This window comes from Ammospiza nelsoni, chromosome 5 (genome assembly GCF_027579445.1).
Source record: "Ammospiza nelsoni isolate bAmmNel1 chromosome 5, bAmmNel1.pri, whole genome shotgun sequence".
In the NCBI taxonomy this organism is placed as follows: Eukaryota; Metazoa; Chordata; class Aves; order Passeriformes; family Passerellidae; genus Ammospiza; species Ammospiza nelsoni.
Window position 1 is genome coordinate 8,836,098 of NC_080637.1, and position 22,857 is coordinate 8,858,954.

The following is a 22,857-nucleotide window of genomic DNA, read 5'->3' on the forward strand; positions in this document are numbered from 1 at the left end:
ACACCTATTGAAACATACCTGAGGGTTTTACATGAGGTTTCACATTTGTTTCAGATGTAGGCACAGTCCTGAAGGTTGTGAGTATCACAAAGGAGAAGTGGACCAAGGAGGAGGTGGTCCTGGAAGAGCTGCAGATATTCAAGGTAAGCATGAATAGCCACAACATCAATTAAATATTGTTCAGGGGACTTGGTGGCCCAAACTGGCTTTGTCTGTCTGCTTGCTTGTTTACTGGAGCTCATTCAAGTTTCCAGAGGGACACTACGTAAATTTTTAAATGCCTTGGTATTCTTTGGGCAAGTCAATTGAAAAATGTCCAAAACCAAACAGACCGTGATTTTTCAAATAGAAAGTGTCATTTAGCCTGCTTTGTTCTAGTTTGAAATCTTATTATGAGTCCACATTTTTTATTATTTATACATATTAAAATAGTAGTATTCTATTTTTAATGTAAAATTTTCTATGACCCAATTGGCATTGACAGTATTCTAGGTACAATCATAATTTTTAAAAGACAAGCACACAAAATTCCATGGTGCAGAGAAATCCTTTCAAATAGCAACATTGGGAATTGAAAGCATAAGGAAAATAAAAATAAGTTAGTTTTGATTATCAGTGTGCCTTTATTTATTGGTGAAGACTGACTCAGTATTTTTGACTATTTTGATTTGGTTATTCTGTAACTGGAACCCTGCTAACACCAATGAACTTCTTCATAAATACAGCTTGTGAAAAGCCCAAGATTCTTTTGTTGCACAGGCACAATTTCTGACTAACTTTAGTGCTGGTAAAGGAGCTGACATCAACATACTTTTAGATCAGAAAATTGGAAACCTTTGTCTTCCCTACTGATTTTCTTTTTCCATTTATTAGTTTCTTCTTAGTTCTTTGCATTCTCACTTTGCTTTCTTCTCATGCTGCGCAGCTCTTCTTCAGTTTTCACTTTGCTTTTCCATCAAAGTTTGTCTGCATCCACAGCATTTTGATTAATTTCCACACATCCTCTCTGCTATGTGCTGTCCAGCCCAAATTGTTGTCCATTTACTGAATAAATGAATTTGAAACTTTTCCAAGTGTAAGCACAGGATCATTAACAATTATTTCAAAGAGTTCATTTCATCATATGCCTTTTGATATGTCATGTGTATGATGAAACTTTGATTTAAAGGATCTCTATGTCTTCTTCCCACTGTCTTGGACACCAATTATAAATATCACTCAGAAAATACCAAGGTTACTCAGTGGCCTGCCAAATAATGAGCAGTTCCAGTATGTGCACCAATTTGCTGCATTCTTAAAACATAACGTCAAGGGAAAATGTGCCATATCATATTTAAAGCAAAAAAGAGGTCATTTTTTTCTACTCAGTAGACATTCCTTCACATTTTTATTGGTAATGTTTGTAACTGCTATCTCCACATTTTTGAATCCAGAAAATTGAAGGGGGTAATGGCTGAAAAAATGTGCTTTATTTCCTCAAACTGCATTAATATTAAACAATGGGCTTAGATCAATCTTCTGTTGGGTGATGGCTAATACCCTGAGCTTTGTGCTGTTCTTACATCAGTTACAGGCAAAAATTTCTCATAGCCATGAAATATATCCTGGTGCAGAGGTCTGCCTATGTATCCCTTAAATGGCAACTAAGCCTTTTAAATAGTGCTTAATATGAACTAAAGTTGATGTAAAGGCTCATTGCCCAGGATGGAGTAGATAGCAAACTCTGAGAAGCTAATTGCCTCCTTCCAGCGGGGGAAATTGATGGGAGTTCTTTTGGGCAGCATTAATTTCTTGATTTTCTATTGTTTGGGTTTTTTTTTTTTTCATATTTGTTTAAACCTTGCAAACGAACCTGTAATTTTATTTGCTTATAGTTGTGCTTATTATTAAGTTTTGCTCTCTTTTTCACTAAGAGCAAGGAATTTGTAAACTAATACACTTTGCTGTTTTATTTTTCAGCATCCTTCAGTTATCTCGACCATGGAGATTTCTCAGAAACAGGTAATCATAATCTTGTTTACCTACTGGAGGATATGGGGTGCACTGAACACCTATTTTCAGGTGACACCTGTTGCTTAGTGGCCTAGCTTTCCATGGATGGCTCTTAAAATGTAACTGGAAGGAAGGAGATATGTTTGAAATTGTTTCCCTGCCTAATTCCTACTTGCTTACAAACAGTAATTTGTGTACCCAGGCTGGTAATTATTCAGGGAAACAAATCTTTAGTCATATGGTAGTGGGATTTCTAAGCGAAGCCAATGCACATTCTTTTTCCAGCCTCCAGAAATACTTGTCTCTTTACAATCTAGCAATAAATTATTATTACTATTTTTGTTTTTATTTTTATTAGTAGCACAGGGCCTCACTGTGCTAAAATTTGTATGCACACAACCAGTCCCCCTCCTCTAAAGTTGCAGCCTGAATGTGGGTGGTCCAACCCTGGCAGCGCAGGGGCTGGTCCCAGCACGGTGTCTCCTGATGGGAAAGGATTTTATGGCAGCTCCAAGCTCTGGGATGGCTCCTTGCATGTTCAGGAGGCAGTGTGACACCATATCCACCCCTCCCTGACCCACAGAAGTGGCCAGAGCAGCTCTGGCACAACACGGCTCACTCACACGGGAGGAGGCATTTTGGCGTTCAGGCACGCACAGCACAGCTGGGTCCCATCTCCCATGAAAAAAGGTGGCAGGCCAGAGGGAAGTGCTGCATGAGCCAGCTCCAGCTTGGACCACCCTTGGCTCCACAGGCGACCCACTCACACACTGGGAGAGGGCAGTAACATTATCCCCGTCCCACCTCAGGATCAGAAGCAGAACATGAAATTCATTCACACAAGGTCACCCCTAGTTCCCAGATTGTTAACATCATGACTATCCAGCCCTTGTTATAAATGTGTTATTAAGCCATTCTTTCCGTGGTTTGGTTCTGATCTTTTACTGCAGCACACATCTAAAGGTGTGAGGGTGTTGAGTGCTGGTGTCTTTCCAGGACTGCAGTCCCCTTTCCTCTCTGCTGGGATGGATGGGCACTGGCCAATTCACACTGAGCCCTGAGAAACATTTCACACTAAAGGAGGAATTTTTTTCCCTTGCTTTACAAAATCTGGGATAAGGTTAAAAGTCTGTAACTGTGGCACTGAAAAGGGAACTTCTTACACTGGCTACTTGGAGAACACTTCTAATTAATTCGCTTTGCCTGATTTGCAGCAACAATTGTACATTGGTTCCAGGGATGGATTGGTTCAGCTCTCTCTGCACAGATGTCACACGTATGGGAAGGCTTGTGCAGACTGCTGCCTTGCCAGAGACCCATACTGTGCCTGGGATGGAAACTCTTGTTCCAGATATGCCCCCACTTCTAAAAGGTAAGAAAAAACTGCGATGTGCTGAAAAAGATCTTGCTGCTTGCAAGAATTTTAGATGTTCCAATTCATAACTTGTTGCCTTTTTACTTAGCATATCATTTGCCTTAAAATGTGATCATACTCTGGCCATGTTTCACATTTCTGCTCGAAGAGCTGTGAAGACAACATAGCTTTGTTTAAGTGTGTGTGACAGTAACTTGGCTATGGCAGCTAAGATCATAAATCCATCACTTTCCTTTTTTATGCTGAATGCTTTAAGTCACAAGATGCTCAGATGGAGGTCCAGGTTGTGGCTAACACAGCCCAAGAGGCAAGAGCCTCTCTTAAGCTTCTGACTTTTTCAGAGTAGTTAGAAAGCAGAGTTTAACATAGCATCCCAGAGTGGTCAATAATAAAATATATTTAATTCCCTGACCTAACCCAACAATTGTATTTGTGGTCTAGCCATGAGAGGGAGACAGAGAGACAGAGATTTAAGTACCATGATTTAACCACATTGGCAGCAGTTTTTCCACAGTGAAAGAAGCTTCATCTGAGTTTTCTGTACCCATCAGCTAGGACAACACCTTGGATCTGGACGGAGGGAGAGCACACTGCAGGCTCTAGCAGTGCAGTGCCTAAGCTGCTGGATGTGTCTCCTGAAGTTTTTGGCTGAGTTAGCTGGAACCAGAGTTCTTCACAGCCTCTTTATTCTGCTTTGGACAAAGTCCTCCTGACAGTAATTCTTGCAGTGGGGCTGCAGTTAGAGCCCAGGCTCTGGAATGACACTTTCTACCTTAGGGGTCACAGGGCTGGGTCCTGAGCCATTGAAGTTAATGACTCATAAGTTATCATGTCATGGTGTCAAGAAACTTTATGTGTTCTCCCTCATAGCCAAAGCAAACTAAATTCAGAGAAGCATAAAAGCAAGGAGAAAAGCAAGTGTTCAGGCTCACTGCAAAGTTAGTGACACATGAGGCCTGCTGAAGTCTGGGGTGGGCTGGGACACGGAGATGGATGGTCCGTGCTTTTTAACAGATGTGCAGCTTGGAGGGAAGGCCAAAAGTCTGTGTCTCCAAAACAAAGGATGGGTGACTGGCCCTGGGAATCCTGCAGCAGATCAGTTACTTGAATGTTTTCCTTCTGTGCTGAAGGCTGTGCTTCCAGCATGTTTGCAGCTTTTGCTCAGTGAACACATCAGCCTTAGCAACCTGCTCTCCTTCCGGGGCCATGCTCTGCACATGGGAGGTCCCACTGCTGCTGCTTGTGAAGAAAGAACCAGTTCTTTCCTGGGTCTCCAATTCTTTGACTGAAAAATTGAAAAAGTTTCCACTTTTTTCCATAGTTCTTGTGAAATAAATGCAATAATACACAGAGGAAGATTTTACTCTTTTTTTTAGTGCTATTACACTGAAATGGCAGTAAATCATGGTGAGTTCATGTAACACACACAGAGATTGGTGGGCAAGTTAGTAGATCATCTCAGACCATTGCCTTATGTTTTTTCTGTCCATTAAGATGAAAGATAACAAGATTTGTCAATTGTTTTTTAACAAACTAAAATACATGCTCTTCTCTCTGCATTTTAATAATTGGTTTATTAGTCAGCATTACCTTGGGCTAATACTGAGCTTAATTTTGAATATCACCTGTTGAACTTCAGACCTTTTTCATGATCTACAACATGAAATTTTTTTAGATATTTGCAACACAGTCCACCACACCATTAGACCTGTGCTCCTAAAGCAAGTTTAGACACTTTCTGTCACTGCTTTACACACTCTTTATTTTAGGCAGATATTTTTCTCTTGCTTTTTCCCTTTTCCCTCCCAGTGGTTTTCCCAAATCACAGGCTCTTCTCTTGATGTCAGTTATACAAATCTCTCTAGGCCACATGCTGCTTTGAGGGTGAGACTGGTTTTAGTTAAGACTGTAATTGTCAGCAGTAGGATGGGAGCAATGCAAGTCCACATCTGCTGAGCTCCTCTGTATTTTGTTGTTGCATTCCAGCAATTATGTCTGAAGTGTTACAAGTTTGCATGCTCTTCCCATAGGCGAGCCAGAAGGCAGGATGTCAAGTATGGAGACCCAGTTGCACAGTGCTGGGATGTGGAAGACAGTGAGTATTTTTCACCTTTCTTGCTCTTTTGTTGCTTAGGCAGCAGATTTTGCTGTGACTGTCTCTGTCTCCAAAAACTTGCTAAGCTCAACAGAACAGTTGTCTTTGCCACACTCCATATCCATTAGCCCTCACACATTTAAATTTTCAGAGCTGGAGCTGGTAAGGAACAGGCAGCATGGGATGTCACCCTTGCATCCCTTATGGGGAACCCTTCACACCAGGCAGGGAGAAATACCCCTGACACCAAAACATCACACATGTCCCTGAAGGTAGCTAGTGGGGTGTGCATGATGTTCCATCCAGAAACTGGGCAGTAAGTCCCACAGAGAAGCTTGCAGGATTGGGTGGGGAGCATGCCATCTCCCCTCTGCCACTTGACACAGGCCCAAAGGCGGAGCTGCAGCTGCCAAACCAGCCCCTTCCCCTTCCCACAGCTACTTAAATACCCCTGTTATTAACAAGAACCCCCTTCCCCCTGCCTGCTTCCCCCTCCCTTTCCCACACCCTCTTTTCAGATGCCAAAGGGTCTGGCTGCTCCTCTGGCATCTGCAGCCCTTCTCTCTCAGCGAGCACTGTCAGTGTGAAACCCTGCGGTTACACAGCAATCCCTGTGGCAGCACAAAATAAATGAATAGCATTCAAACCCAAGCTTGGCTTTGTCTGGGGCTCTTCTAGCTGCTTATTAAAGTGAACAATCCAGACAAAACAGTATTGATTGTATCACCACGTTGAACACTGGCTTTGGGACAAGCCACCCCTTCCCATTGATCTCTGGTTATTCCGTGCTGCTGTGGTGCTGGGTTCCTGCTGCAGACCTCAGTGGGAGGCAGTGCAGAAATCAGAGCTGCTTGCCATGGGATCAAAGCCTCAAGTCTGTTGCACAGTCTAGAGGGCTCTGACTGTACATGTGTGCTTGCAGACATAGTTAAAAAGTCAGGGTAGGATCTCATTTCCATCAAAGTCAGCGACAAACCTCCTGTTCATCCCAAGGGCCAGAATTTCCCTGCTTGCTGCTTGCCACGACTCTCCAAACACTGATATCTGAGACTGTGCAAAGCTCAAGGTTATAGAAACCCTAGCAGAAAGGCTGACACTGTCACATTTTCCTGGAAGGATAAAGAGATACTGGAAGAGTTACCTTTATTAGACAAATCTACAGTCTTGTAGCACAGAAATTGGTATTAATTCTTTGCCCTGACATGGTGCCACCAAATAGCAATTTCATCCACCTGGGAGTGACTTCTATGTGCCCCAAACCCATGAAGCTGACCTTTGTCCCTCCAGGCTCTTGGCCTATTTAGGCCATTTGTGATAATCAGTAATATTATGGCCCCCAAACTTACTTAAATCCACTGCTCCACTGTGTGAGATTCTCTCCCAGAGACTTTGTTGGCTGAATGAAGTTTTTTGGCTCTACCGAAATCTTAGTGGTACGGGGAAATGATGCAGAGAGCTTGAATTTCTATAGATCTCATACAGGTAGTTGTTATATTGAAAGCATGATCCAAAATCCACCTTCCTTTCTGTTACTCACAGGGCATAAGAAACAGCTTCAGTCTCTTGCTAAGCTAGATAAGACAGAGATAAGACAGACTAGAAGAAAAAATGAAGATGCAGCGATTAGAAATTATTTGCTCAGATTTACAGAAGACCAAGAAAGGACTTCAGATCTCCTCATGGCTCCTTCAGTGTCTGTTCTGAAACTACAGAGCATTTCAAAATACAGTGAAGGGAAGCAAACTTCAGTTTACTTTAGCCCTGTGACTCCTTTGGGTGACCAAATCAGACCATACAATCTAACTTAACAGATTTAGCTCAGGTTTAGTGGATGCATTACTTAAAGGAAAAATACAGGTCAGCTTTTAAATTCCTCATAGGCGAAAGCCCCAAGTTTAAAATGGAGCAAGCTCATGATACAGATTTTATTGACCTCCTTAAAAACCAGTTGCACTGAAGGAAGGTTAGCAGCCGCCTCTAAATCCTCATAGTTATAGTTTAAGCTAAAAGTTAAGTTTCCTTTTGCGTTTTTATAATTCACTCACTCTTATAGCATCTGTTCTGAATCAGGCTGTTTTCCCATTGCTTTAAAAAGCAGGTCAGGGTTAATCTCCTGTACCATGTTTACTTTCCAGGCATTAGTCATGAAACTGCTGATGAAAAGGTGATTTTTGGCATTGAATTTAATTCCACTTTTCTGGAATGTACTCCTAAGTCCCAGCAAGCCTCTATTAGGTGGTATGTTCAACGCTCTGGAGAAGAACATCGAGAAGAGGTAAGTTATAATCATCAAGGCAGGTTTCCTCCATAGAGAATTCAGCTGAGCACTGAGAGGCAGGAGTTACTGGGGCCAGTCAGTGTTTTACTTTTCCCTGCCTCACCTTAGGTATCACATAGCATTCTGCTATCACCATTTGGGGCATGCAAAGGGGAAGAGAGAAGCCATTTGCACCGTATCATAAGCAGATTTTGATATTTATTTTGACTTAACCTGCCCATCCTATTAAAAAATGAAAAGAGAGATAATATAGATAAATATAGAGAGATAATAATCTCTATAAATATTTAGAGATAATATAGATAAATGATTAAAAAGTCAAAGCTGTTTTGTCCAATAATTAACTCATCTGCTTCTGTAGGTAAAAGTATGTTCAAAACATTATGTTTCAGTAAAGTCTCAGCTCTATTTAGTGTCTGATTGCTTTCCCTTACCATGTTGAGCAGTGTAGCTAAGAATTGTATGTATGGTTTGCTGCTTCTCTCCATCTCTCCCCGGAGGAGGAATGGTCTGTGGTTAAAAGGCTTTTATTTGCTTTTTTTCTTGTTAGTGGAGTCTGAGATTTTTGCTTAAATGGCATTTAGAGAATTCACGTTAAGGATTGTGCCTTGCATCTGGTGTAGAAAGCAGTGAGATTTGTGTTGGCCCTTAATTCCTTTGGGATGGAGCTTTGGGGTCCTCACTGATGGAGAAGCTCTGGAGAAGCCGCCAGGTTGCTGCAAACCCCCTGCACAATTTCCTGATGATTCCTCCTTGAGCTAGTGACAAAGGGGCTCTCCAACATGACTAAAAGGTCACTGTGCTGGGACTGGTTTGGACAGGGTTTGTGAGTGAGTTTCAAACCTCAGGAGTTTTCATAGCCTTTCTCTTACATGAGTGATTTTGTGTCTGAGGCCAAGTCCTGCTGTGATGGCAGCCATGGCAACAGGGAGGGAGAAGGGAAATGAACTGCCCTTTCAAAGGACCTGGTCCCAGGTGCTAGATATGCTTTTCTGTTAGATGTTCATCCAAGACAAAAATCAGTTTAAATGACAGGAACTATCAAACATACAACTGGTGTTCCACTCTCGGTGATAATTCGTCCTATGAGACTTCCTGAGTGCAGAGGACGTGCTGGTCCTTTCCAAAGGCTGGGGAATTGCAGGCCAGGGCAGGTGTCTGGGAGGGAATCACCTCTGGGTAAGATGTGACTCATGGTACTCACCCCAAGGTTGCAACCCCAGTTATGTCATGGCCCAGAAAGCCAGAGGTAGGGGATACTTCTGATTTTCTACCAGATGAAACAAAAGCATACAATAATGTATATTGACTGTAACACTCCAATACTTTTAATTTATTCCCCTTCTCTTACACATGTTTTGGATTGACAAAACTTTTTTCCTCTGCTAGGGGAAAAAAAAGTGAAATTAACTTTTAGACAGGTGCATTAACACCAAAAAAAAAGAGATTGCCACTTTTAAATACTACCTGCAACCCTCATTATAGCCTGTATGTGGAAAAAAATAAAGGAAAGCCTTCTGATCAGATGGTCAAGCACTCTCTCAGCCACAGGAGGTTGAAGTACACACCAGCTAGAAGTGTATTGGCATTTAAAGACCTACAGTCATTGATTTTACTGAAATGGAATTACCTTTACTCTCCTGTACAGGAGACTCTGCTCACCTTCCCTAAGGCAGCAGTTTGTAAATGCATTCATATATTTGATCAGGGAAACAAGGAAAGCACTTTCTTAATTCTTACTGTGTATTTAAGACTGATTTTAAAGTAAATTTAAGCAGATAGTTAACAGGTTTCTGACTTGGGGGCAGGGGGAGAGGGGGTGTTTCTTCTTGTTGTTTTTCTTTCCTTTTGTGTGGTTTTCTTTCTTTTTTTTATGAGAATGAGAAGTCAGTTTTGAGAAGACTCAGTCTTTTTAAAAATAATGTATAGCAGCTACACCATGAGCTATAAACTTTGCATAAAGGAGCCAGTTCCCTGTGAAGAATGTAATATTTCTATATCATAAGAGATTACACTTTCAAGACTTAAAAGCCTCTTTTGAAGGGCTGCTTTTGAGTCTTTATCTGTGTCAATTTAAGGAAAAAGATATTATCAGTTATTTGCTCATAAATCACAGGTTCAGCTAGGCCTCTGAAGGTCATGGAACCAAGCTCAAGCTGTCTTTCTTGTTTGATCATAGAACAAACTGCAGGTGAAACCAACTTTTGAGTGAATTTACAGCAGGCTGACATTTATGGCATAGCCTAAATTAAGGCTATACTCTTCTTGATACACATTGTATTTCCAAGAGGTTTGCTGTGGCACTGGCTTGGCCCCTCCTGTTTTTCTGATCCAAATGCCCATTACCCAGGCCTGATCATGTCCAAATACAGCAGGACTGCCCAGCATGCCAAGGATGTGCACCTTGGGAGGGATTTAGGGAATTGTGTGCACATGTGTGGTGGCATTAGAAGCCCCAGCAAGCACACAGAATTCATCTTTGCACATTAACAGCAATGTTTACTGGGGTGGCTCTCTGTAAACAGTCTGACATCTGTTTGCATGAGAAAAGTAAATCTTTCCTAAAAGGCTGGATTAACCTCTGAGGCAAATTTAGTAGAAAATTTGAAGGAGAAATGTGCACAGATTTTCTACAATATGAATGTTAAAAGAAGGCAAAGAGCTTTTTGTCACATGTTGTGCCTTAATCCACAGCAGTGCCTCTGTGATCTAGTTTTGGTAAAAATCAGCTCTTGGGGTGGTTTTGGGGGTTTTTTTTGTTGGGGTTTTGGTGGGTTTTTTGGTTGTTTGGTTTTTTCAGTCTGAAGATAATAACCTATAGGAATGCACATGCACACATTGATGGTTAGAGGATAAGGTCTTCCCTTAAAGACAGTGTATAGATATTAGTTCTGCTTGAAGCTTGCCAGAAAATTCTAATAATAACAATTTATAGTATTTTGACCCAGCTTAGTTTCAGGATCCTAAGAAATTGAATTCCTGAAAAAACTCTGTTTGCTTATATTATATTGATAGGCATCGTTTCTAGAAGAAACAAAAAAAAAGAAACTTTTTGTTGACTTTTTTAGATAACTATATTAATATAGAAATTACATGTTTTCAAATGCAGAAACTTAAATTCCTAAGTAATTTATGGATCCCTAAATGATTGACCAGATCTATAGAGATGCTGAACAATCATTCCTTCTATTTGATGGAATAAGGGTGAAATGGTTAAAATGTTAATCCCTTAATAATTTGCAGATCCAGAAATTGAGGTTTCCAGGTTTTCTAACTTGACTTACCAGTGAAAATGAGTTCCTCAGTATAAAAACCTGATTGCACACCTTCCTAGAAAATCTGAAGAGCAGAGTAATTGACTTTCTTTTCAAAGTACTTCAGTTTGACAAAAATACCATATGTGACAGAAACACTGAGGTCATATTTAATATATAGCTTGATCTTTGCTCAACCAATGCATTACCATAACTTTTCCCATTACAATTATATTTTCTGCTCTCTCTGTCTCCCTTCCTGCAGCAGATTTCTCAAATAACACTGTGCATTCTTTTGGTGCATGTCTCAGCAGTGTAAGTTATTGTGATGACGATACCATGCTTTGCAAATGACTCCACGCACCTGGAACTTAGGTTACGGACTTTTAGTTCCAGGGCTGGAGCTGTAATGTCTTAGCAAGTCTTTAAACTTGGCTTTACAAAGAGATGGCTTTGCACTGTCCCAGAAAGGCACTGCAGCTTCCTGAGGGAAGGGAAAGGGCAAAATCCAGACTAGATGGGAAGCATTTGGCCCAGCAGGATGTCCCCGACATTTCACCCTTGAGGTCATGGTTCAGAATGTGACTTCCAGGCAGAGCAACCTGCAGGGAGGGACAGGATCTCCTGTGGCACAGTAGCTGTCACCAGGTCATTTTGCTGCCAGTGGGAGTACATTTCCCTGTAGTTTAGGGCTGTTTTAAGGTCAGGAGTCAAATATCTAGTGCTTTTGTGGTTAGCGTTGCTCACGCAATTGATCATGTTTGTTCCTGTGCGTGCAGCGTTACTCACTGGGATGACGGGGAGTGTTTCAGTGCCTGGAGTTCATAAAAAACTCTGGGGACGTCATCTGTTCATAGTGTCTTGAACTGCTGGAGTTCTCTGAAGCTTTAAACAGATACTAGTTGTTTCTCAGAAAAACTCCTGTGTTATTTTATGTATATAATAGGCATCAGGACTGCAAAAAGCAAATGTGTGGCTCCCTACAAAGGCATTAGTTTTGGTGCCTCGTTGCTCTGAAAAGCTTCAGCCCCTGTGCTTTAGGCTGCACTTCACCCTCAGTCCCCTGTGGCTCCCTGTCTGCCAAGCTGCCACCTCAGCAGCAGGGGACAGAACAAACCATATGGTCTAAAGTGACAAAATAGGTGCAGATCACTTTAACTTTCTTCTTTCTGCTCTGCTTAGACCTGGTGGTGAAAATAAATCCACCAAAATGCCTGGGGACGTTCCAGGCTCTCCTTCAGCAATTCTCATCCTTTCCACATTCCTGCCCCACAGCTCACACTGTGTTTTCCCGGTGGACCAAACTTAAGGACTGTCTGATACTTTGGTAGATACAAGAGCTGGATCCATTTTTGTGCAGGACATTGCAAGGCTCAACATTGTGACCTAGCTCCCCCATCAGAGCAGGGAGATGTTGTTTCATTCCACATTTTAGGCATTTTTTTCAATTTATCCAAGAGATAAGTTCCAGTATCTTTTTGCATCTGGAGGTTTTTTCCATCATGATGACAACTTTGTTGCAAACATCTGGTCTAGCAGAATTGTAAGGAAAAAAGCCACAGATTCAGTGCCAGCCCTGAAATCCAAAAGTTGGATAATGGCTGAGTCAGGCACAGGACACACAGCAAGGACTGAATTTCCAGTAGTACCTTCTGTCAGGGGAGTGTAATTCAGTGTTTGAATCTTTAGGTGAATGAAAAGAAGGTCAAGAGAGTTGGGAAAAAGAAAAATAAAAATATATATATTCTGCAGCCTAAGGACTACTTATCATTCTCAAGCTTTCGTACTTTTATTTTACTATATAACTCATTGCCTTTTTTTTCGTCTAATACCTTGAGTGTCTTAAGTAAGACTAATATTTTTGACAGTTTCATTGGGAAAGAGGAGAAGTAGTAACTCTGTACTGAGTGACATTTCTGATTTGATTTGGATATATTGGAGAAGTAATAGGAATGGAGGATTTTAAAGTTTAGTCTCAGAGTAAGAAGTAAACTTCACCTTGAAACTAATAGGAATCATGCGTGTCCATAATGCCATTTTACCAGCAACACATTCTTCATTTTTCCTGAGGCTGTTGGATTAATTAAAAAAAAGATGTTTTAAAAAAAAACTAACTTTACAGCTGTGTTGTAGCTAAATTATTATTTTCCCATACACGAGAAACAGTCGTGTATAACAATAATGTCAGAAAAACCCTAGAGTGATCTTTATTTCCAGTCAAACGATGAGGATGAAGAAAACAATAGAAAAACAAAGATGAATGTGAATTCTCTGCAAATGTTCCTCATTTTCTTTTCTCCCTCTCTCAATTTGTTCAGGGGCTGCAGCTAACCCATGATTAGTCCAGCTTTAGCTCTAACATTTTTTCACATGTTGATTAATGAGGAAAGGCAGGCTTTGAAGCCACTTTCTTCTCCCAGACAGGTGCAGTGTTTTAACTGTGAAAGAGCTGACATGTGAATTATTTGTAAAGAGGGAGCTATCTAAACACATCATTAGCAAAGGACAAAAAGCATTGACCTAACCTGGTGCCACAGCACTTTCAAATCCTTGGTTGTTTTCCAGTTTACTGATTGTTTAAAGATTTGCCATCATTATTGACAATTTTCTTTTTCTTCATTGCTAAATTCAGATTGTGAAAATCAAGTGTTAGATTTGCATGGAGTTCTTTTCCCTTTATCAGGCATTGCTAGAATCTATGGCATGTGCCGTAATTCAGTTAATGTAAATTTTGGAAAACTTATATGATAATCATGAAAGATGAAAGTACAATTTGTTGATACAATCTCATAAAAATTCTGCTTCCACTTCACTAAGAAAGCAATTGGTAATCAATTGCTTCATTTTTAATGATTTTAAGTTGTTTCCTATGGAACAAAGCTGTCTTTCATGTTAAAGTTTTATTGTATGCTCAAATTTAAGGACATGTCAGCAAGCTTTTATGAATTTAAGTCTGTGTACTTCTGAATTGCTAAATCTTATTTAGAAATATTTTGGAAGAGTTACTGATTTTGACATGGTGGGGGGTAAAACAGTGAATCCACAGTTGAACACAGCAAAATTTCTTTTATCTAAGTAATCTTTTCACTTTCCTCAGAATTTAATAAAATATATTTTACATCTATAGATCAGAAACCAAAGACCGCATTAAACATTCAAGTGAAAGGTTAAAGATCTACTACCAAGTAATGAAATGCCAGGTGTTTATGAAACTCCAGAGCCCTGTGGGGAGGAAAGCAGAGAGGAAGGACAGGAGGAGTTCTGAACCTGTGGGTAAAACAACATAAACAGGATACCAAAAAGAGAAGTGAGAGGGGAAAGCAGTAATGAAGTGTTGCTCAATATGTGTGAAATCAGAGCCATAATTTTATCCTGCCAGAGGATAAGAAAGGAATGAACAATGAAGGCACAGAGGAGGAGGTGACAGTCACCCTAAATCAATGTCCAAGGTTAACACAGGACGCTGTGTAGGAGCACTGCTGCATTAAAAATAGGAGTCATGATGGGCTGGATTAAAGGACGTAACCAATTTAGACTTTTACCTTTCTCTGCAGTATCTTAAGGCAGAGTGGGGGACAGCTCCATCAGTTAACACATTTATGACTAAAAAATGATGGCTGTTACACAAATGGCAAATAGTTATGAGTAGCAGGGTGCTGGGCTTGGGGGTCCAGTGATCTTTTCAAGTCTAGATCAGCCCTTATTCTGCCTTTCTTTCACTGAAAAGAGGCAAAGCCCTGGAGAGGGCACTTTGGAGTGGCACCCAGCCAGCCCAAACAGCCAGCTGGAGCCCTTCCAAGGGTGGGAGGTGCACAGCTGTCAAGAGCTCTAGACTACAATACTGGCAGAGCCACCGGCAGGCAGATGCTACTGCTGAGATTGCATCAAGCCCCGAGCTCAAAGACATCAGTCCTGTTTTCACTCAGGCAATGTGGGAACTGGGTCTTTGCACATGCCTTATGAAACCCAAATGTCTGGAAGTTAGCTGCTTCTTCCCAGGCTTCTCCCTCAGTTTCACAAACTTGGATCTTCATGTTGACATGAAGCCTGGGCAGAAAAAAGGGATTTCCTTGTTGTCTTGGAAAAGCCAGGCCTCCAAGCACTTCCACCTGGCCCCTGCGCCTGCTGCTCTCTGTGGAGCACAGCACCTCAAGGAAACACCTGTCCTAGACATATTTCTGCCTACAGCTCCTTATTTGTGGATTCTTTTGTAAATTTTATGCTCCTGTTTTTACTGTAAAAAAAGAGGATTTACTTGGAGTGAAGTGTCACTAGATGATCCAGTTGAGGACTAGTGCCCTGTGCCATGGGTTCTGCAAAAGAAAAGCAGCCTTTTCTAGTTTGTCTCCCTGTTATCTTCTGTGCATGTGGCTTGACCGTAATTTATCTGGTTTAAACTCAGTGTGGTGAATCAGAAGTAGCTTGTGCTCATGTAGCACCTGTTGTCAGGGCAATCGATTTTCCAGGAATTTCCTGAAATTTGTACCATTTCACCCTCTGGGTACTGAGTAGACATGCTTATATACAGTTTACAAACAGTGAAAATAAAGCTCCCAACACCAACAACTGGGGGCAGGAGCCAAAAAATACTTGGCCAGAGAAGCAGGCAACTAAAATCTTCACTGCATTTGTAGCAGCTTATTTCTTGTGTCTGCTGTTCTCCTGTCTGTGGCAGTACACAGGGCCTGTATCCATCCATCCATATGATTTTCCTACATACCTGTCTAATGCATATGTTACTGAAGACTGTTACAGCTGAAGTAGTAGGAAACAAAAATCTCTGTCTCTGGTTGTATTATATTTATGTGTATTGCTTTTTCTGGTGATCTCAACATGGTCTCTCAAACTTTTTTTAATGGTTTCAAAGTAATTGTCATAGAAACTTAGAAAAGGGTAAAGCTAAAAGCCCTGTAAGGTCATCTCATCCATCTCTTTGCTCCAAGAGACTTTATTATGATAAAGTACTAGTGAGTTAGAATCATAACAGATGGAGGATCATATGTATGTATAAATTTTTTCCCATGGAGTAGCAGAGGGAGTCGTGTGCAGATTTTTTACATAAAGAAACAGTGTGTAGCTTACCCACTGTGAATAAATCTAATTTAGTCATCTTTATGCCTCCCTGATCTTCACCCTCTGAAGTTTGCTGGAGGGTCAGATGTGCACTCTGGGAAAATTTGCAGATTCTGTGTTGGTTCTTTCCACCCCCAGCCCCCCTTTTTCAAACTCACTGCCCAAGTTGAGCAGAATTTTCCCCGTTGGCAGTGATGCCAGCAGCAGAGCTGAGGCTGCCTCCAGCAGCAGTCCAGGTCTGTGGGTGCCAGCTGTGCTGCAGCCTCTGTGTGGCAGCAGAACACAGCACGCCTGGGAGGGAACAGCCTGGGACAAACCAGCATCATTTTCAAAGGAAATGCTGGTGCTGGATGTCGGGAGTTAGGGCTCTGCTTTCTACTTCCACCTCTGCTACTAATCTTTATATGGTCTTTGGCAAACCACTTACCTTCTGTGTTTCCCAGATGCAAAAATACTTAGTTGCCCAGTGCCCCATCCTGGTTTTTGGTTTAGTTTTGGCCCGGGCTTTTTTTGTTCTTTTTTGGCTTTTTTTGAGGGGGGAGCTATTTTTTGATTTAGGTTGGTTTAGAAATAATCTTCAAATTACCAGATATATAACTTACCTGACAGTTTTACTAGTCTAAGGTACACCTTACTTTTAACATGTGAGACCTTGTATTTTTAAATATTTCTATTCGCAAATGACATTACACCTCTGTGCTGTTAGACATTAGGTCCCACTTGCAATCTTATTCTTTTGTTTGGCATCTTGGTTTCTTTAAATTCTTATTTTTCTCGAAGTTATTCTCCACAGATCTTAGCAATAAAAGTACTTTGTTGTATCCATCCAGCCTTATTGCCTGCTTTTAATCACATCTCAGTGATTCAAAGCCAGGATCAATTTCCTTTTGTAAAACTTGGTTGAAGAAGATCAGAAACACAACATTTCACTGTAAAGATCAGTAGTAGCATTCATATTCATTGTAACAGGGCCTCGGCACTGCAAGCACTCTGGTATTTTGGGTGTATTACAGTTACCTCAGAAAGAACAGTTAAATGATGGGATTTGTGGCAGTCAGTAGCTCCCCTTCCTTGGAGAATGCAGCCTCACTGACTGCACTGTGCTGTGATGAGTGTTGCTGTCTGTCCTGTCAGCTGTACAGCATGTGTCTTTTGCTACTGCATGCTGAGTGTCCGTGATCCAGATGTTGCAGTTAGGAACAGCACTCAGGCCTTGAGGGAGCTGCTGGTTTCTGTCCCAGCTGCACCATGGGGATGGGACACTCCATGTGCCAGCCAGGCCGTGCCTCCACCTCATTGCATAGCATTGACACACATCTCAATTTGACAGTGAGACTCACCTCCTGTGCTCTTTTCTTGTCCACCCCCACAGCTGAAGGCTGATGAAAGGATCATTAAAACGGAGCATGGGCTGCTGATCCGCAGCTTGCAGAGGAGGGACGCGGGAGCCTATTTCTGCAAAGCCCAGGAGCACACCTTCGTGCACACCATCGTGAAGCTGAACTTGAACGTCATCGAGAATGGACAGATGGAGAGCACCCAGAAGACTGAGGACGAGGAGGGCCGCGTGAGGGATTTGCTGACGGAGTCCCGGCTGAGGTACAAGGACTACATCCAGCTGGTCAGCAGCCCCAGCTTTAGCCTGGATGAGTACTGTGAACAGATGTGGCACCGCGAGAAGCGGCGGCAGCGGAACAAAGGTGGTGCCAAGTGGAAGCATGTGCAGGAGATGAAAAAAAAGCGAAACCGAAGGCACCACGAGCCAGCCAGGCCACCCTCGACGTAGTTTGTAAATGCTATTTAAAGAAAGGACATTTTCCATAAGAAAAAAGAAATACTGTGTTCTGGTTTTGTGCATCTTGCCTATGAGTTAGTACTGCTTCTTCTTGAAATCGGAAAATTTACCATCACTGTTAATCTGTGTGAGAATGTACAGTGGGATTCAATGCCAAATGAGATGTTCCTTAGTGGAGTGCTGCAAACCAGGCAATCATTTCAAATGCATTCATTAAAAAAGAAAGTGTGTACACTTTTAGCTAATTTCTGGGTAGCCTTAGACTGCGTGAGCTGTGTTCTTTACTTCCTTTGTAATTTTCACATAGTGTTTAGTGTTTGTGTTCCCATATTAACATTTGCTGCCACATTCCACCCCAGAGGTGGCTACATTTCAGGGGAAGGCAGATATACTTCCAGTTCTTTGGCATCTTTCTGAATAAGAAGCATGATAGAAATGTGTGACAGATCTGCAAAAATACCCCTGATTTACCCACTGGGCCTGTATACAGGCACACGGGTGGGGTTTGCTAGCACAGAGAGGCCCAGCAAAAAATCAAATTAAGTTTTGGCTTAGGGACAGCATTCATTCTGCCCATAAAAAAGAGAAAGCATAATCAGAGTTTAAGAGAGGGGAATTATCAAGTGTTACTCGTTAGTGTTTGAGTAGCCACCAGTTTGCAGTCCATCTGCTGAAATGAAATGCTGACTCTAATTGAAATTGCCACCGAGATGCTTGGGAGCAAATTTCCTAAGTGGTCCATGGGAGGTATGTGCACAAATCCTATTAACAAATAATGGGACTCCTGCCTGCACCTCTTCTACGACTCTAAAGGTTTGACTTCGACTGTTTCTCTGGCCCTTTGCTGGCTTTGTTTTATGCAGAGGAAAAGAAAATTAAAAGACAACAACAAGGCTAAAATGAAAGACGATGAGGGAAATATGTAGTGGCTGAGACCAGTGCTCTTGACACAGAGCTGACATTCCTCAGATGTGTGTATTCTTTGGGATTTTTTCTCAAAGGTCTTATGTATTTTTAAGTTGAAAATTTGCATTGTTGGAATTAATACTTTTATTATAATTAAATAAGAGATGTCCACGTGTAAATAAAACTTGTAAGTTAGAAATTTACTGTATACCATAATTTCATTTGTAAAGTGTTCCTTGTTCTTCGGTTTATATTTTGGGTTTAATAATGTAAATTTTTACACATAAGCAAGAAATACTGGCCTCATCCTTGTCTGTTTTACATCAGTATCATTCAGTTGATTTTATTCCTGATATGCAGCAACAAACACAAGCTCAAAATCAGGCCTACTGTCTCCTCTGATGGCTGAGTCACAGCCCCCCTCTCCTCTGTTCCATCTAACCTCCCTCCGTTTTGCCTTTCACGCCTTTTTGAGTGTGAAATGAAAAATTAGCCACTTCCTCACATGGAAGACAGCTTTGATGGATACCAAAATGACAGACTTTACTTGTTTCTCATGCATTCTACAGATCTTGAGAGCAAAGTCTGTGGGAAAGGCGTGCAATTGATGTGCACCTCATTAAGGGACCAAAACTGTTGGCTCTGGAGCCCTCGCCCGTGCTGGTGTTTGTGTGCGCATTCAGTCACAGATCTAAAATTGTGAAGGTCCAATTTGCATCGTTGTTTATTTCTTCTCTGTTGAAAGTCGGATATGGCAAAGTGTTTGTCAGATTTCAGAAAGGAATCTCAGCTTACCCACGTTTCTTGTAAAACCCAAAAGCTGCGTTTGCATGCGTTGTACAAAAGCCAGCGATACCATATGTCATTAATTTTAGATGCTTTTTTAATAGGAGATGTATGAGTTAATTAGGAGATATTAGATAGCATGCCTACAATGCTTTGATAGTGTAAAGCACTGAGTGCTAAATATTATAAAATACATCTGTGGGGAGGAGGGAATTTCTCAGCGCAGGACCTTTAATCAGCAGAAAGACTGATGCTAAAGATGCTAACCAGTCGTACAGTACTTTGAGAACATGCAGAGAACTTTTTGGCATTTTTGCTGCAAAATAATGTAGACCAGGCATTTCACAAGAGGCTCATCAATTTGGGTACCTTGATTTTAAGGCCAATTAAGACTACTTAGGGAAGGTATGGGGGTATTAAACTACTACATATAAAGCACAGGGATACTTAATATTCTTGGCTGGAAGATTATGCTGTCACCACACAGAACCTGCCTAGTTATTATTCCTTATTAGATTTTTATCAGTCCACAAAGTCCCAGTTCTCTGGCTTGGGCATTAAGTAAATGAGTGGAACCACAGCAAGGCTATGGAATGGCAGGTGGGCTGCATTTGCAGGCACTGGCAGAGGATCCACTCTTCTCATCAGTGGTGACATGGTGCTTTGATTGACAACTCTCATCACACGTTTGCCTACTTCATAAAGAAGCAAAGCAGGCTCCTTTTTCATACTTTTTCTCCTCCATGAAAACTAAATCATCTGATTTATGTTTGGGTATGATTGGAGGTTTGTATTCTACAAATGAAACCCCCCCAACTGACTTTAGTAGAAATATGGGGTAAGGGTCTCAGTACTGGGAACATTAGATTTAAATGGTTGAATTAAAATGTTATTGCTCTTAAAAACTACTTCCATTTCTTTTATTTCAAATGTTCTTGCAATGTGATTCTTCTTAAAGAAATGACCTCATCAGTCTGGGGTACAGTGGTAGCATAAAACCCCAAGTGAGAGATATAAGACCTCTTCCATCATGGGAAATAAATTCAATATCCTCCAAACCAGTGTGTTGCATTGGGTTCATGCCACCCAAGGGAACATATGTAATAATCCCACATAGATAAAAGTCTGTGGTTTGATACACTGGGTAAGATGAATGCTGTAGCTGGCAGGGGTAGCACACCTCATACATTGCAGGTAATATGCATGCAAGGAATCCACAGGACCTTGGAGACCAAGGAATGAGAGGGATACATTGAGAATCACTGCTGGAAGTAAGGCAGGGCTTTGTTAGGTGGGACTCAGCGGTGCAAGCCCTGGAACAGGAACAGGAGGAGCCGTGGGTCTTTTCTACACCCTACAGTCCCAGAGGGAGGTTCAGAAGATGAGCTAGACCAGAAATTGTAACAGAGGAGTAGCCCCTACTTTTCAAAGGGGTTTAATCTTTAGTGTAATTTAGAGGCTCAACTTGAAGCTTGAATTTCAGTTTGATGACTTGGGGGTCAGCTGGGCTGCTGTGAGCTGTACTATGAGCCACAACAGGCCCGTAGTTAAAATGAAACTGAGCCCTGCCTCTTTCAAGAGTGCCATAAAAATTTAAATTGAATTTTTGGTACAGAGTGGAAAAAAAAAAGTTGCTTCCGCATTAATAACTGTAGCTTTTAAACAGATCCCTTAGTGCATTGTTTCAAATGTCATGAGGTTCAACAAGGCCAAGTGCCAGGCCTTGGCCACAAAAAAACCCTGCAGTGCTACAGGCCGAGGTAGAGGAGTTGGATAGTGCCCAATGGAAAAGGACCTGGGAGTGCTGGTTCATTGTGGCTGAACATGAGCCAGCATGTCCCCAGGTGGCCAAGGAGGCCAATGGCACATGGCCTGCGTCAGGAATAGTGTAGTCAGCAAGACAGGGAGGAGATTCTCCCCCATTCTCAGCACTGGTGAGGCCGCACCTCGAGTACTGCATCCACTTCTGTCCCCCCCCAGTTTGAAAAGGACAAGGAGATGCTCGTGTGCGTCCAGCAAAGGGCAGAAATGACCCAGAACCTCTTCTGGGGAATGACTGAGGGAGCTGGGAGTGTTTGGTCTTGAGGAGACTCGTGTGGGACCTCATCACTCTCCGCAGCTCCTGAAAGGAGGGAGTGGTGAGGTGTGGGCCAGCCTTTTATGCTGTGCCTGCCATGAGGGGATGAGAGGAAATGGCCTTGAGCTGAGGCAGGAACGATTCAAATTAGATATTAGAAAAAATGCTTTGGCTGCCTGGGTGGTCAGGCATTGGAATGGGCTTCCCAGAGAGGTGGTGGAGTCGCCATCCCTGGAGGTGCTTAAGAGGCACCTGGATCTGGCACTGGGGGAGGTGGTTTAGTGGTTCAAGGGTTACAAGGGCAGTGCTGGGCTGACAGCTGGACTAAATGGTCTAAAAGGGCTCTTCCAATTTTATGGTTCTGTGATTCTAATCTTTGCTTCTATGTGATATATTTATTTCAATATGCATTCAATAGGGATTACAGTTATTAATACATTATCTTTTTCTTCAACAAAACCTTTCTATTGACCGTACTTCAGCAACAGGTCAGTGCTTGACTGAACCAAAGGGGTTTCAAGCAGACTCTTAGAATAACCAATACAATGTGAGCTGTAGTTATAAAAATGCTGAAAACTGATATAAGCCTTAAAGCCCAGCAGGGCTCTAAACTTTGCAGCAATCTTACAGTCAGTTAAAATAAAACAGAAAATGGGATTAGCAGAAAAAGGACTAAAGTATTAACACTTACTCTGATAAACTGGTTCTGTTACTGGAAACCATTCCAACAACAGGTGTGAATGTGTGTTCATGCCATAAGCAAATGCTTTCCCCTCTAAGCAGTTAAGCTGCTTGAGGTATAAAAGAACCTGAGGACTTTCCAGTTCATATGTAGATTTTGTCCCCAGTTCTTATGTCACTCATAATTAAGTAATTAGGCTAAATGCAACAGATATCCACTTGTTCATGTGTTTTTGAGATCAGAAGATTCCTTCAGTTCAAATGGTATGAACCTCTTATTCGAACCACTATGGGTATTGATCTTCATTTAACATTTCAGATAATGAATAATTATTTGTTATCATTACTCATTGATACTGTAATCAGCCTGCGTCCCATAATAATGTTTCAATATTTAATGCCAGCTAATGGAAATTGAGTTGTCTGACAGTTTTTCGTCAAGCTGATGTGCACAGGAGTGCATGTACAAATGTCTTATTTTCTATTTATTTTGTAACAGAGGTTAATTTGCAAAAAGCAAACATGATTTCAAGTGTCAGGGTTCA

At 41.6% G+C, this 22,857-nt stretch overlaps 1 protein-coding gene across 1 annotated transcript in view; it reads left to right on the forward strand.

Annotated features, from left to right (window-relative positions):
- Positions 1-20,612, forward strand: part of SEMA3D (semaphorin 3D) — a 145,446-nt gene extending 124,834 nt beyond the window's left edge. Inside the window, exons 13-18 of the mRNA XM_059471939.1 lie at positions 55-143; positions 1,960-2,001; positions 3,207-3,364; positions 5,398-5,462; positions 7,598-7,737; positions 17,440-20,612. Of these exons, the coding sequence (XP_059327922.1) occupies positions 55-143; positions 1,960-2,001; positions 3,207-3,364; positions 5,398-5,462; positions 7,598-7,737; positions 17,440-17,853 (908 nt within the window). The 3' untranslated portion in view covers positions 17,854-20,612. The remainder of the gene's footprint in view (positions 1-54; positions 144-1,959; positions 2,002-3,206; positions 3,365-5,397; positions 5,463-7,597; positions 7,738-17,439) is intronic.
- The last annotated feature ends 2,245 nt before the right edge of the window (positions 20,613-22,857 follow it).